Raw genomic sequence first — 17413 nt, forward strand, 5'->3', positions numbered from 1 at the left:
CATCATACACCATTGTAACATGTTTATAGCTATTTAGATAACACAATGTCACAAGTCAATCAGTAATAACCATCTTGTATAAAGCATGTGACTAGTGATTTTTATTATACATTGTAGTTTAAGCTTAGATGAGATTATTGTATAAAGATTGAGCAGGAAATTTATAAGTTGTTATTAACACAGGCTATGTGTGTGTAATGATATGATAATATATATTATGCAATGCTTCACATAATTTTTTTTATAATCAGTATGGTACTGACCAAATTGTGACTATTAGTATCTGCCAAAGGTAGTCAGTAATTCAGTATCATGGACAAGTGTCCATATGCTGGTCTATGTAGTGATTGAATTATTTGTAAGGGTTTGATTAACTACTACAAAAACACGTACACATAATTTACACAATTATTTATTTTTAATTTTCTTAATTCTTTATTTGTATGGTTGTCAAAGTCTTGCTCTTCTCCTTTTCTTAGTTCTGCCTCACATTTTAACTGCTGGACTAGGATTATACAATGAAATATCTGGGCCTAGCATTACAATTTTCATGAACCCTAGACTTCCAGTGTGGGATCACTATGACCCATGCCATCTGGTGTTATGATTTAAAATTTAATATTAATTATGCAAATAAAATATGAAAACTTAAAAATGAGATGTATAAGTTATCCCTATCTTGAAATTAACATTTAATGGAAATATTTTTCTGAAAAAAAAACCTAGTTTTTTTTGTATTTAACATTTTTACATTTACTAAAAGATTGTCAGTTTTTTGTGAAGGCACACTTAATAAATTGGGAATTATAGGGAAATTACTGAGAAATGGCTCAAATAAAACACAGATTGGAGAAAATAATCAAACTTGCAAACAATTGGAAACATCAATAGTTGAGGGTACTATTGGTGATTGTTATCAATACCAAAATTTACCATTGATGCTGCTATCAGGACATTTATGATTGCAATTTATTGATAGTTCGATGTATCGTTACATTCCTAATTGTGGTTTGCTTTCTTTTTAAGCATGATGCAAGTGCCTGTGTGGAAAAATAGCCATTTTCACAGTGTGCAACCAGTAGGCACACCAATTCATTTTTAGCTTATCAGTGATAGTACATCCATAACTGATATGTGTAAAATAGAAAATGACACATATTTCTCAAAAAATTGTGTATTTTACATAGATATGCTAGATATCTCAAGCACTGTGTTATGTTATGATTGTGCCAACAGACTTCTGCATCTGAAGGAAGATATAATGGTAACTCAGTTGCTCACACTATGTTACATTTAGTCCATTAGTTTGTACTTGTATGCAACTTCTGAAGTAATAGAACTCTCTTCATCACTTAACAAGGGTATTCTGATGCTCACCAATCGTTACTTCTCTTGTAAAGCAAGAGAAGTAAGAATAATGTGTATAAATTAATAACCATGAATCATAAATTATCAGACATTAAGGAGCCTTCTGACCCATCAAGAACTTCTTTACTCCCAATCTTCTTCAACACAGACAAAAAAGGTAATCAATAAATCCACACCTGAATCCTCCAAATATTCATCAACTTTTTACTGAAACTATTGTAAAGTTGCAGCCTCTTCCACTCTAGACGGCAGTTTGTTTCACAGATTTACCATCCTGTTGGTTAAATAGAAATGTCTACTGGAGTTGTGTCTGATCATTCCGAATTTTGAATTTATGAACTCTTGTTCTATATCAATCAGAATTTCCCATGAAAAAAATGATATCTCAGTGCTATCAGTTCTTTTAATAATTATGAATACTTAGATTACCCTTATCCTTGTATTTTGTAGAGAAATTAAGTTAAGTATCTCATTCTATACTCATATAATAACCCATTCTTAATTCCCTGGAATTATGCTAGTAGTCTTAGTCTTTCTCTGTACCTTCTCCAATAACTCAGTGTTCCTTGTAAGGTAAGTGGGCCAAAATTGCATTCAACAATCCAAATTGGGTAGGCCTAACTGTATTTACTAATACTATAAAATAATGCCCTATTCAGACTTGTAATCAATATTTCTATATCTATAGGGCCCAAAATTCTGTTAACTTTACCATTTGCAGTACAGTACTGTCTCAATGTCTTAAGATTTGTACCAAATAATACCCAAGATCCTTCCTTTTCTTTATCCACATAACTAAGAGGATTCTCATCTAAATTGTGTGAATTTTATTAGGTGAAACCGCATGCTTAACCTTCACATATTATAATTAAATGATCCGCTACTTATTTTTCCAACTGATCTAGACATACCTGTAAAATCACAGCATTTTTGTTACAGTCAACTAGACTTTACAAGTTTTATGTCAGCAAACTTAACCAATTTCCTGACTTTGTCCATATCACTTTCATTAGTGGAAATAAGGAGTAACAATGATTTCATAACAGATCCCTGAGATACACCACTTGGAGCATAGATTTAATGTACACTATGCTGAGATATTGTCTGTGTGTTAGACTGAATTCCATTAATAACAACTTTTCCTGCCTTTCATCTAGCCACTTTTCAATCCATTTAAATCGCTTATCCCTTACTCCAACTGAGATAATTATTTTTTCACCAATCTTTTATGTGCTACATTATCTCAAACTTTCTGAAGATCAAAGTAAACAAAATCCCCCCTTTTTTACCCTCATCTAGGTAAGAAGTAATATCCTCAAAAATGTTAATAAGTTAATAAAGGTTCTTCTTTTGTACTTCACCATTGTGTGTAAAAATTTTATCAAAATTGTGTGTATATATGTGGAAAATTAAAAATTAGAAGATAATAGTGTTCTCTAGGCCGGTTAACCAGAAATTGGTTTTTGCCTGTAAAACTGATTAATTGAAATTGGTTAATATGTGTTTATAATTGGCTCATTATCAACAATATAAATTATCAAATTCTAATTTGTTATTTTCCAAATTTTCAAAGCATATTGGCAAATGAAAAATGTTTTGATAACCAGAAAATATATGTAACTTGGTTTCATGCACCAGTCTCCTCCAAATAGTTTAAAAACTTTTACACATTTTCTGGAAATTAATCACTATTACTTCTACATTTGCATGAGCTTCTTTACTTTACATCTTTCATAAAATTTTCAAATCTAAATTTGGGTTGATGCTTCTTCACTTCCAAAAAAGCTATAGTTGACAACAAAGTATATCACATATTGATTGTTATACCATAATTCAGAATCAGTATTTGTTTACAGCTAACATCATAAGTCTGACAGTCAGAAGGTGGATACCAGTGATTCGAACAGAACAAAACGTTTGTCTTCTTGTTTCAAAAGTTTGGAATGCTCCATTTTGTTTCATTCCAGTCCAACTGAAATAAAATACAAGTTTAATTTTTTCTAATCAAGTGGTACTATATTATATAATTTATACTTGAAACTGTTGGTGAAACTCCATTGTTACAGAATTGAGGAAAAAACAAAGACTTTATTGAAACTAAACACCAATTTGATTCAGAAAAAAACTACAAAATTTTATAAATCTGTGAAAAGGGTAAAAAAAAAACACTAAATAGTCTGGAAATTTTAGATATACATAAAAACAAATCCAGAAATAGTTCTAAATGACCCAACCAACTTAAGTTCCTCCCCACTTGTCTCAGGTGAATGTCTAGGTTACTTCTGGTTCATTGGTTAAACTATATATAAATGTGTTAACCAACCATTTCAGTCTGTACCTGATGATGCCTTTACTGGCAAAACCATGGTCATTAATAAATATAGTTTTTGTAAAACATACAATTGTCTGGTTTTTTCCTCAATTCTAGTCCTGTATTGTTGTTCATATGCCCTATTTTCTTAAATAACATTGTATAAAAAGCATGAAATACAGTAAATTCTAAATAAATCATCACTCTAAGAGAAAGCAGTATAATGCTATTGGTCTGCATCAATAAATGCACTTGCTTCCTGTCTATAGAAATAATACCTGTTTAACACCCTTTATTGAAAATCACAGCAGTCTGCTTTGTTTATTTTTTCTGTTATATGTGACAGTTTCTTTGCTCCATTTCTAGTTTATAATTTAGATGAAATATGAAAGTTCCTAACATTCTCATTGAAAATATCACCCAGAAAAAAAACATCCTCTTCAAGTCATCTGTTACCTGTAAACTATATTATTTTTTTAGGGCATTCAACAAATGTATCATGTTCACACATGCAATTTTCCTCCACACTTATTTTGGATATAACAATGTAAACGAAAAAGATACCTATTACTTCACACACTAATTCATGATTTGCATTCTTAAATTAAAAATGCACAACTCAAGACAAGATGCTAACCACTTTTTGGAATTAATAAGGGAAGAAAGAAATAAAAAAAAGAGAATTTAGAGCAGAGATACATCACATGATGGAGAAGTGAAAATTGAGAATTTATTTAAATATCTCCATTTTAAATGAATAAATTAAAATTTGTATAATATTAAAATTAAAATTATAAACTATGTTTCAATGCCAAGTTTATTGACATACATTAATAATAAATCTGTTTTGTTGAAATTTTAATGTGACATAGAGTGCTTTTTACAAATTCCTGTACATTTGAAATCAGTGGTAGGATATAGAAACAACAGAGTGAAAGAGAAAGAAACACAATGTTATTAAGAAATAAACAAAATCTTGTATATCCTTTTTATTCCAGAATGTAATGAATTAATTTTGTTTCTTTTCATTTTCTTTTTTTTATTGTTCCAATTCTGGTTAAAATTTCTGCTAAATACAGGTAAATTTCTGTCCACATTCTTAACCTTGACCAATTAAGTGTAAGATTGAACATTGTTTTGGTATTTTCTTACGTTATTGACTATATCTAATCACAAACTCTTTAAGACTAGGCCAACACAATATAGGGTATAGGGGAAGTTTATGGTCTTTTACAGGAGCAAATGCAAGTGACTCTGGGTATATCATACAATCTCTCAAAAGTGTTTGATAGAGAAATTATGTAATAGTAGGAATAATACAGAAATAATTGACTGATTGTTAGTTACTGATTAATCAGTAATTAACTAATTTTCATATTAGCACATCATTATTAAAATAGTGACAATATCAAATACACATGAAGCTTTACTTTTTTTACCTTGTAGACATTTCCTAATGAATAATTTATAAAGTAGTGATGATGTTTGTAGTTTTACTATTGGTCACTCATTCATTTTTAGATCCGAGTCAAAGTTATAGAGGCCAGACAGCTATTAGGGTCAGACATTAACCCAGTGTGTCGAATATCCCTTCGAGAGCAAGCAAAGCAAACAAGAGCAAAGAAGAAAACAACCAAGCCATGGTGGAATGAAATATTCTTCTTTCATGTTGATTTAACTCCAGTTGAGCTATTTAGTGAGTCTGTTGACTTTAGAGTGAGTTTGCTTTCCCAGACACCTTTTTTTATTATTTTGTCCAAAGTTATAATCTAATAAAGATTTCATTTGTCACAAAGATACGTGTTCTATAAAATCTATAAGTTTAGTAGTGCTTTTTTGATCCTGTTTCATAAATTAATGTTTCTGTCTTCATAACTTAATTGATTATTAATGAAGGAATTGTACATTACATTTACAGAATGATGTTGCCTTGTTATTTTATTTGAGAGATGCTATCGTTCAATTTTTGAACCATATATCATTTACAGTGAGACAAAAATGTATAAAAATATTATCTCTCCTCGACCAGAGCACAAGGTTAAAGTTTATTGAGTTTAAATTAAAGTAACTGCTGGCTTTGAAGACAAGCCAGAAGTAGGGATGACAGGAAAGTGTGGTATATGAATGTACCATATATTTATATCTTAATGCAATATTATAGTATTTATTCTTTGTTCTGTGTATGTACAGATTTCATATAACATAACATTTTGTTCTAGCTGCTCTGCCTTTGTTCCTTTGTCATTCTCTGGAGCTAATACTTGCATTTTCTTTGGAGAGGGGATATTGCTCAATACTGCATGTTGTGCACAGATATCAGCAGCAGTGTCCTTCAGTGGTAGTTCTGGTGATATCTAGAGGTTACACCCTCACCTATGTTATAATGAGAATAATTATTCACCTGCATAGTACTAGTGAGGTTTCTTGCAAACTAAGGAATGTTGCATTTAAATGTCTGGAACATGATCTTAAAGAATAAGACATTGAGATTATCCAGTAAAAGTGACAGTTCATTATAACCTAAAGCAGGTACACCCACTGTGTTTTTGTTTGATAAAGGTTGTGCATTTCATTATTTTACTTTGTATCCCATTACACTATTTCATTTGACTTAGACTAAATTAGTAAGAGATTTAGTATTAATTAGCAATAGATATCCTGATCAAATCTCCTATTATCAAATGGACATATCTTATATAATTTAAAATTTAATTGAGTTTCACCTAGATATATCATGATATCAGCAAAGGAATTTGGTCTGTGGCAGAACACAGAGCTTATGTAGTTTGCCAGGTGTTTGCACAATAAGTCACATGGAAGGTGGGAAAGTGGAAAACTTTGGTGATGCATGTAATGCATTGCAGTAAAGACAATCACAACCAAGAGCAGGAATGTCACTAGCTACCAAAAATATTTAGAACTTGGGTGCTAAGAGGCAACTACTATTCACAATAATTAAAATATAATTACAATATAATATTATAGTTTATATAACATTCAAAATAGATTCTGTAAAATACATCCAGAGCATGGATCTTGTGGGCTGGTGACCAGCAATGCCTCTGATCGAAAGTTGCATGTTTGTTTATTAGTGAGAATGATTCAACAACAAAAGACTTGTAGTATTTTGGAGATAAGTACTTGTTTGAAACTCATTTTAATTCTAAAAATTTAAAATTTATGGGATCGTAGCCAAAATTTGATCTAACTTTTATCTCTTTTTTGTTTTATAAATAGGTGAATAATGCTAGGGCTTTGAGATCAAACCTGCTTATTGGATTTTTCAAAGTAAGAAAATATTAACTTTTATGCCATTATTGTTAATTTAGTTTAAGAAGATTTTTTTATGCTTTAATTGTCATTTCTAGTCAACTGGTTAAAGGTTTTTAAAAATGGATAATATTGAACTTGTATAGGACTTTTTGAGTAGAAAATATTTTTAATTTTAATTATTTACCCTGAAATATTTTTATCAATGTTTTGTGTAAAAATGGGAAAATGTTATGTTATATAATTAATTATTACATTTGTAAGTTGGGTTACACAGTTTTAAGACTGCATATGAAAGAATGCTATATTCTCTTTGGTAACAACATAATATTTAAGGTATTATTCACACGGTGTTAACTTTCAGAGTAATAAATGACACAGAACATAAATATTGTGGAGTTATAAACATACCTTATTATTTTAGAATATCAATATCATTTTGAAAAATAATGTACAGTATAACAGTTTTAGAACTTCAACTTAAAGCAAACATTTATAGTACATCCTTCTGGGATATTAGATTGGCATCAGATTAACTTGTCTATATAAGTTCTGTAATCCAGAAAGTTTACTTATTAAGTATAGTTAGAAGAAAAAAGAAGGAGTAGAATAGCAATGTTTAGTTCTAGTATATTGTTATATATATATATATTTAGTGTTTGTTTTTAAATGTATGCTTTAATAATTTTGAGAATGAGAAACTTTTTTTTCTGTGACTGGGGTTATTAAAGCTGAATTTTCATCAGTGAATTGTTTTACAGCTTGATCTTGGCATAATTTATGAGCAATCACAGCATGCTTTTCTGAATAAGTGGCTGTTACTAGGCAACCCAGATGATGCCATGGCAGGAGCAATGGGCTACTTGAAAGCATCTGTTGTAGTACTTGGGCCAGGTGATGAATGCCCTGTAGGTGTAATAATTCCTATGTTTAATTTACGTATAATAGAAAGTATTATCTATGAAATTAATCATTCTACTTGTTTTATATGTATATTAAAACAAAAGCTTTTCAGAAGATTGGGGTTATATATATTTAGCATAGCTAAACTTTTGTCTTATAGAAAGCTGTATTTAAAAAGTGTAAAAACTGTAAGGTAGGATATAAAACCTGAAGAATATAAACAAAAATAATTAAATAATTGATATATATATATATAATTCACTTATTGAATTTTATTTTTTCATAGAAAACTCCTTGCAGTTTTACAAACAATTTAATGTTTATAAAAGCTAAAGAGACTGTGTAACCACAAGTATTTGAATTTCCACAAATCTCATTTTAATGGAGGAAAAATTGTAATCAGTGGCATGATGACCTAATATTATTTTCAGTAATACAAAAATAAAATTAATTCAGATTCTGGGTGTATCTGTATTAATCTGGGAGTTTGTAATAAATGTAAAAACATTTGATAAATGTTTTATTACCTCTAGAACTTGAAAACACCAGCTAGAAGTGAGGAGGAAGATGTTGAGAGGTAATAAATTCCTAATATTTCCATGTTTATAAAACATTTTTGTTTACAGAAATATTTTTTACTGGATTTGAAATTACTTGGTTTGAGATTTTTTGTTAGCTAAAAAATGCATGTATATATAATTTTTCTACAGCAACTTGCTACTGCCAGCTGGAGTGCAGCTGCGGCCAGCAGCTTTCATTTTTGACATTTACCAGGGTGAAGACTTACCTAGAAGTAAGTGGACTTATCTTCTCTACATAGCATTAGGAATATTTGTCCAGAGTACTTTCTTAGTATGAAAAGGTTGAAATTTCACCAAAAACTGTGTCTGTAAGTTGCAAGAGTTGGACTTCCTAACAAGTCCTTAATGAAATTATTTAAATTTGCAGGTTAATGTTATTGTGGTTTGTAAGATTATATATATCATACCTATTTGTACAACCTCTAGGTATTTAACTGATCAGTCTCTTGTTATGTTATTTCTTACCAGTGGATATGGGCTTGCTGGAATCAGCAAAAAAGATCATCAGTGCTGGAGATGGGAAGAAAGAACTGATTGATCCATATCTTGTAATCAGTTTTGCTGGACATCAGGTGAAAAGCTGGAATAACTGAGAATTTTTAGTAATCTAAATCTGCAATTAGACATGTTTTTTTTAGATATTTAATTACTACAGTTAAAAAATGATAACAAAACTAATGAAAAGCATAAGGTTGTAGAAATGTGTACACATTTACTGCCATTTAACATCTTATTTGAGGAGTATTTTTTTTACACAGGTTTTATTTACTTTTAAAAAAGTATTCCTTTTTACTCATGTAACAGTTCATGGACTTACTTTGTAGACTAGGTTTGAGTTGTCAAGCTCTGTCTTTCCTACAGTGGTATCTCAGATCCATATTTAAATCTCATTGATGTAATGAGTTTGTATATGTGCATCATTGCTTATGAATTCCATGTTCCTGCAAATATGAGATTTTCATTTAGGCTCTGATGTGTATCATGTTCCTGATGCAACAAATGACCTGTGCTAAATCATTTCTTACTGGAATGCTTCTAGGTCAAATATAATTCTCTTCTTATAATATATAGGTGCAGCACTGTAAAATTGGTCTGCATGTTCTTGTCAACTTGAGATTTTGTTTTGTACTTCTTGTTTTTGGGAAATTAATTTACAGGTGGTCCCTACTCTCTTATATGCTTTTCTTACTCTCCACCCATTTGTATGAAAGTATAATTTCCCCTACTTTAATTATAAGTTCCCAGTCAGTCAGAAACCAAACCAAAATTACAGTTTTTTGTCAGAAAGAAATAAAAATTTCAGAATCATTCTTTGCATGGAAAAATACCCTAAAAACCAGATAACACTTCCGTGTATAAAAAATTCAGCTGTTTCAAAATTAGTTTTCTATTTTTGCTTGGTGTAAGTATGATTGAAGTAGTGAAGAACATAAATATAAAAAACAAGAAAGCTGCAAAAGCTGTGAAATGTATTTACATTGTGATCCTCCAGCTATATATGTACAGCAAAACATTGCCATGTTATCCCCCAAAGTAGACGTGGAGTAGTTCAAATGATCCAAAAGCCAGTAAAAGAGAAAGAAGAGGCAGAACAAGATGTTCTTATGGAAATGTGTGCTGAAGGGAGTGTTTTGTTACAAGATTTGGACATTGAGATTGAAGATGTACTAGAAGAAAACTAGAAACATGTTTATTCTCACTAATTATCCATGGAAATTGACTAATAACATCATTGGAACCGAAATAACTCTAATATTTGCTAAAATCAAAGCATTCAGCATCTTTCCTTTGATTTTCTGGAAAGTTGGGAGGTAGTTAATCATTTCCACCTGTTTTTCCATGACCGGAAAGGATTTTTAAATTCTGAAAGTTGCTCTCACTTCTTTAGACCATTCCGCACCTATTGTGCACTTTCCCATTTATTTTTGATACTTTTTGAAAACATGTGCACTGTAGCCCCAAGGGTGGGTTTCTTGCTCACCAGGATCATTAAAAAAAAGAAGAAGGGAAAATAACTGGAATTTCTTTATAACACTTGTCAAGCCCTTATGAAAGATTGTAGGTTGTAATTTTTTTACAATAGCCAAAGTACCTTAATGTTCATTAGGAATACTCTAAATTTGTCTAGATTTATGCTTGTTTTAAGATAGACTAAACTAGGATAGTGAATCATTGGGATAGTTTATGATATGAAATATATATATGTGTGTGTGTGTGTATATGTATATACTGATTAGATATAGATTTAATTACACTGTTACCAACTGGTGAGTTACACAAGTTCATTTGCCATGTGCTTAGTTTAGGTTCTTTGCAGAGTTATCACATAAGTAAGTTTAGTACATCATGTTTAAATTTGAAGGAAAGCTTTAGTTTGTTTTCTTTTGTTACATACATTGTTGTCATCTATTCAGTTATAGGCACAAATACAGTGTTACTGTGTGTTATTTATAGATATAGTGCTTAGTTTTAATTATATGTAGTTATTGTGAGTTCAGTTGTATATACATATACAGTATTAACACTGGATTAATTATAGATCTAATTTTAAAGTTAGCTTGACTTTAGTTTTAGTATGTATACAAGGCATCAAGTCTGAGACAGTGACTAGTATATTGGTAATATCAGTTCCAGTGTTAAACCATTTGGAGGCTTATTCTGTGCAACATTAGGGAACATGGGTTTTTGGAATATGGGATCAATGTGTAATATATCTTAGTTCTGCAAGCTATATATATATATTGATGGATTATCAAGTAGAGAGAAGCCATTTCACCATGCTGCTACTAAAGGATGGAAACAACACATGATGTTTAGTACTGGTTATGAGCAGAGCCATTTGATGTAAAGTTCTGTGCCAGGGAAGCTTCTTGGTGATGGAAGGATTTATATTCTGTTGGCCATTGTGTGCCTACCTCAAAGATGGCAGTTCTATTCTAGTAGGTTACTGGCCAACGTTACCTTACCTGCCCTGTTAGGGTGGACAGGGCTAAGAACAGGAGTTCTGAACAGTGAGTAACTAATACATTGCATTCAAATAATAATACATTAAAAGATAGTGCCCAGACAGGTGCCCAATGTAGCAGTGGAACTTGTGGGCTTAGGAGGGAATCTTCACTGACCAGTGAAAGAAGGAAACGAATGGGAAACTAAGGCCTACACACTAAATTGATCAATGATGCATACATAAAAAGTGCACCACCTCTACATGTCTCACATATGATAGATTATTGCAATGTCAGGATCAGCAAGTAATGTCTTTAGAATCTCTGAATTTTATGATATCATACTCTTTCAAGAGACTAAACTTTGAGACTCTTGAAGAATTCACTCTTATTGGCTTTAACTTCATACTTTATGTTGACCAAGAGGGTAGGATGACATCAACATCCAATATGAACAACATTATGACAACTATCAGTGAAACAATCACTATTACAAGCTACAAACCATTCAGATAGCTCACTCAAACTATCTACATACATACAAATCATCAATGTGTACATGAAAGGTAACACAACACATTGTGATACATGATCTGAACACCCCTATGTATCTAGCAGTGGGAGACCTCAATGCGAGACATTGCACTTGTGATGCAGGGAAAAAAACACACTAATCACAAAGGTATATATATTCTGCTCTGCACATATAGCCTCAAACCTTATGCTTCCAAACAAGAGTTGCTAAGTGCCAAGGCAACAGAGAATCCATATAGACTTTGCTTTTACTAACCCCATCAAGAGTGTCATCTCTAATACCAGCAGTGTTTGCCTCATTTGAGGTGCCTGTGTAGACTGGTAAAAAAAGGGGAATAAAACAATCTAGAAACTCATGTAAGGACCAAGGATGCCAAACTATCTGCATCTCTCCACCATGGGCAAAGTCAGGGAAACAACTTCTGTGAGAGAAACACCCCATACCCTTGACACAGTGATTATGATAAAGCCTGGAAAACATGCAATGAAGACCAGATGAAGTTCATGCAGATAAAACATAACCAAGCCCAGATAGAGGAGATGAGGATTGCACAGAATAGAGCCTGTACACTCTACAGGCAATCAGGTTCCAAAATACGAGATGTGAAATATAATGAACTGTGTAGCAAGGCCAATCTCATTTTTCATTTTGGCATTTCCATAAGCTTATTGGTGGCACAAATACCAAAAACATGTCAATATGAGCCATTTTGTACAGATGAAGATTGAGCAAGGCCTTCATGTGAAAATATGTTAGTCAATGTGACCATGATGACATGCAAGAGAGTCTCAAGCTATAGCAGTTCCATTCCAAGCTACAGCTACATGCAATTATAGAAGTCATATTTAATTTCGATGAAATACATAGAGCCATAAATTCATCTAAAGATGGAGCTCAAGGTCTAGGTGGTGTAAAGATCTCCACTTTTTAGAAGCTTACAGAAGCTAATTTGATGATGCTAGTTTTAGAGTATCAACTTTTATGAGCAGTAGGTAGCATCCCTGAGATATGAACTGGTGCCTTAATCAAATCCTTACCCAACCCATGAAGGTCATCAAATTATTGTTCTTCAAAACATCATTGGCAAAATCCCAGAGAATGTTTTAGCTAGAAGTCATGCCTATCAGACTGAACCACTGTTATTTTCATCATTTGATAGTTATTGCATTGGAAGAGAAATCTGGATCAACGATTCTGAATTTGCAGTTGATACTTGGGAAGGCTTTGAAGCTGTTAGGACATCTTGGCAGTAGCTTTAGATCTTGAAGATGCCAAAAACAGAGTTCAGCTACCCATTCTTGTTGATAACATGCTCACAATAAGTGGCTGTGTAAGATGAGTTGTAACAACATTGACTACCAGAAGATCACCATCAATACTGTTCTGCTTCATGAATCACCTCTCTTGTCAGTACTCTTCATTATCTATACCATAAATCTAGCCCTCCTTGACAGTCCAAGAAGATACTGATGACATTCTGGTATACAGCAGAGGCTCTAACAAAGCTGAAATTGAACATAGAATGCAACTATATCTTAGCAGGGAAAGCACCTGGTGCAATGACACAAGAATGGTTATCAAAACTGCTAAAGCCATAAACATATTCTGCACACTTAACAGACAAGCTGATGAGGACAAGTACTAAAGTAGATGGAGGTAACCTATAATGGACAACTTAACTTCTCCAATCACATTAACATTATACTAACCATGGCATCAATGCACTGAAGTTTGCAGCAAGAAAAAGAGCTGAAGAAAATCTTCTGCTTGTGCTATATTAAAGTATTATCTGCTCCATCCCAATTATGTGCTAATAATAATCGATATGAGTGATATGCAGTTAGATAGGATTGAAAAAGTAAGTAACATGCTAAGAATTGTTTGTTTGTTATGAATTTCGTGCAAAGCTACACAAGAGCTATTGGTGCTAACTGTCCCTAATTTAGCAGTGTAAGACTAGAGGGAAGGCAGCCAGTCATCACCAACCACTGCCAACTCTTGGGCTACTCTTTTATCAAAGAATAATGGGATTGACTGTCACAATATAATGCCTCCACGGCTGAAAGGGCAAGCATGTTTGGTGTCATGGGGATTTGAACTTGTGACCCACAGATTGTAAGTTGAGCACCCTACCCAGCTGGCCATGCATGCTAAGAAATTGAAGAAATAGAATCAGATGTATAAGATAAACATACAAGTCTTTATTATGTTGAATAACATGGTGTTAACTTAAATGCATATGATACACACAAAAAAAAAGATTGAGAAAATTAAAAGAACTAAGCTAAAACTAAAGGATAATTGAAATAAAACAGGTTCTAAATACCTAAAAACAAACATACTGGCTTGCTGGTTTTGCAGATGAAAGTACCACATGAATTGGTATTGACTGGTGGAGACACAGAGAAATTGTTTCTTAGACAAAGACAAGACTCCTCTCAACAACTTAAAAACTATAGTCTTATTAATCAAGAAAATAATTATACAATGTAATTAACCTGTTACTAGAAGTGGTCCTTTGATCATCCGCCTGGGAAGTTCTTGCACAGAATTAAAGCATACTGCTTTTTACATCTACCCCCAAGAGATAACAAAAATTGTTCCACCATGATATTGTACAGGAGGTACAGAGTAACACATGTTGAAAGCATACATTAGTTCCTGTGTTAGATTCAAGAGCTAGAAGTAAAAAAAACAAAAAACATAAGTCTACTTTATAGAAAAAATTTATAATGTTAAAATTGTCACACTACTTGTCTCATGATGTCAGCTTCTGGAAAGTATTCCAGAAATTGCACAAAAAATAAAAGGAAGTGAGTGTGGATGCAAACTTGAGAAGTGTGTGTGTGTGTTTCAATATGCCTCAAACCCATATCATAAGCCTATATAAACAAAATCATTTTATTCTAGTTCTATGATAATGATTGTTCTTTTTCTTGCTGTTACTTAAGTTTTATTTTTTAAGTTCTGATATATTTCATCATTTTTCACCATTATTCCAAATTTTGATTTTGTTTCTTTTTCGTTAATATCATTATAGTTGGTAATCTAATTGTTTTATTTTGGTTAAGCCTACATTTTTTACATCATTTTATCCATTAACAACGTAAAAGGAAAAGCATGAGTTTAAGTGAAACTATCTTTTAAATCCTTTGTATATAGAAATTAAAACGATTCAAAATAATAGGCACTTCCCTTACTGAAGAAAAACTTATTTTTTTTATAAATTTAGAAAGACATAAGCAGATTATATCGTACTTCAAGAACTGGACAAGATTTTGTTTATTTGTTTGTTGAAAATTGTGAAAAGCTACTTGAGGGCTATCTGTGTTAGTGTACCTAATTTGGAAGTGATAGACTGGATCGGGAGATAACTAGTCAACACTACCCATTTCCAATTCTTGGGCTACTCTTTTACTGACCATTACATTATAATGCCCTCCAGAGTTGAAAGGGTGAGCATGCCTGGTGATGAGTTTTGATCCCGCAGACTGTGTGTCAAGTGTTTCAAACATTAGGTCATGCCAGGCCCCAAACTGGATTGGACAATAGCTCAAAATTTAATAAAACATTTTTGTAAGTAACTGGTGAATTTCTCTTAAATATGAAATAGTAAATCGATTACATTTTTTTCTTTTTTAAGATTAAATCCAAAATAATGTACTGTGATGACAACCCTCATTGGAATCAGAAGTTGTTGCTTGGATTTCAGGTGAGTGTTAAAAATGGTTTGTTTTTTGCTTGGTACAGGACTTCATATAATGAGAACTAAAGTTTAATTGTTGATACTTTTTATACCTTTAACCTGAAAATGTCAGTGAGTTTGCTACTATATGTAAAATTTTGGTTTTAGAACTTGCACAGTTAGCAAGATTTTAGTAAATGCTTTTGAATGGATAAGTTCTGTGAATGTAACACTGCATTAGTAAGTATAAGGTAGAACAAACCTCATGTTAGGCATAATTGTATACACATAAACTTATTAATGAGAATGCACATAAAATTGTTAGTGAGATGCCATATTATGATGTTTAATCAGGAGAGTTACATATTTTACTTTTTGGATTTAAGTTTTTTTTGCTCTATAACTATTTGATGAGAGATTTTAGTACAGTTATTTTTTTTCTAAAGTTTAAAGAATGCTGAAAAGTTTGTGAATATCAAAATGGTAATATCAAGTTAACCATCTTTGTTGCATTTAGAACATTTATATTCCTAGTGTTTATTTCAATTTTCTTGTCCATACATTTAAGAACAGTAACAATATTCTACAGTTTGTAAAAGTTTAAGGTAAAAATTATGTTAAGATTTTAAACTGTTTTTAAGATATATGAAAGTGCTATAATAATATCAAGACTGTGTTAGTCTTTAAAGCACAGTTTAAAAAGTTGTACATGTTTTTTGTGATTAATTATTAAAAGGAAAAGATCTGGAATTATTCCATTTCTAAAGTATTCACAGATCACTTAATATGTGTACTAAAAAAAAGAAAGAGATATTGTTATGTGTGTGTGCACTGTATTGTTATGAAATGTAAAATATAAATACATATTGAACAAAGTAATATGCAGTTATTTCATTTGGTTTCTATAGTACATGAAAAAACAATAATTCAAGTGATGGTAAGAAAATAAAAATTTATATTTCCTTCTGGTGCATCCTGTCATAGTAATTTGCAACTCATACCGTGTATTAGAGATAAAACCTTGAACTTACCTGAAGAGCCACTTCAGGTGTCTTTTTCTAGCTGTCCCTTTTTGGTCAAAAACAGGGTGTGGCCAAGAATATAGCTTCCAGGTTGTGAAAAGAAGAGTATTTTGACAGGTATTTTTGTTAAATGATCCACAATCTGGTATTTTTGGCATTATTATTATTTACTAGTGATGCTTCTGATTATTTTTCATTTTTCTAGGTGTTTGAATAAGCACTGTCTGATTCAGTTTTAACAAAAAGTTTGTTTTTGCAGTTTCCCTCAATGTGTGAAAATATTAAGCTTGTAATTAAAGATTGGTAAGTAAGTATAGTTTTAACATGTTAGTTTTAGTTAAATAAAAAAAATTAGAATTATTTTTTTCATCAGTTGTAGACTGACTTGAGTTTCTTTTTTGGTAATTAGGTAATTTTGGTAACACATTATTTATTCTTTATTGCTCTTTTCTTAACATCTTGCAACAATCAGGATAGGAATTATCTTTTTGGGATTGAAGTTCATGTTACTCAGCTGGTAAAGCATTGTCATTAGAACACTAGTGTGAGCTGAGGTTCCTGGTATTAAAGCCCCATTGAGGGCTGATATCTTAACATCTTAATCTTTTACAATGGCACACAGCAGTCATCTCATCCTCTAATGGCCATTTGAGTTGAGTATATGGTAAACCACCTGTGTACATCCTTGGCTACAACAGTCAGGCTGGTGTAAGTATGTTTGTGTTTGTGGTTATGCAAAAAATCATAAATAATATTCAACGTTAAAGTTTGTACACAATTAAAAACATTTTAT

General features: G+C 31.7%; 1 protein-coding gene across 1 annotated transcript in view; it reads left to right on the plus strand.

Annotated features, from left to right (window-relative positions):
• LOC106466990 (myoferlin-like) overlaps positions 1–17413 on the plus strand; it is a 135331-nt gene that overhangs the window by 47679 nt on the left and 70239 nt on the right. Inside the window, exons 8-15 of the mRNA XM_022395076.1 lie at positions 5201–5395; positions 6917–6967; positions 7711–7857; positions 8386–8429; positions 8563–8645; positions 8902–9005; positions 15557–15625; positions 16880–16923. Of these exons, the coding sequence (XP_022250784.1) occupies positions 5201–5395; positions 6917–6967; positions 7711–7857; positions 8386–8429; positions 8563–8645; positions 8902–9005; positions 15557–15625; positions 16880–16923 (737 nt within the window). The remainder of the gene's footprint in view (positions 1–5200; positions 5396–6916; positions 6968–7710; positions 7858–8385; positions 8430–8562; positions 8646–8901; positions 9006–15556; positions 15626–16879; positions 16924–17413) is intronic.

The sequence above is a fragment of the Limulus polyphemus genome, unplaced genomic scaffold, assembly GCF_000517525.1.
Source record: "Limulus polyphemus unplaced genomic scaffold, Limulus_polyphemus-2.1.2 Scaffold2451, whole genome shotgun sequence".
Lineage (NCBI taxonomy): Eukaryota > Metazoa > Arthropoda > Merostomata > Xiphosura > Limulidae > Limulus > Limulus polyphemus.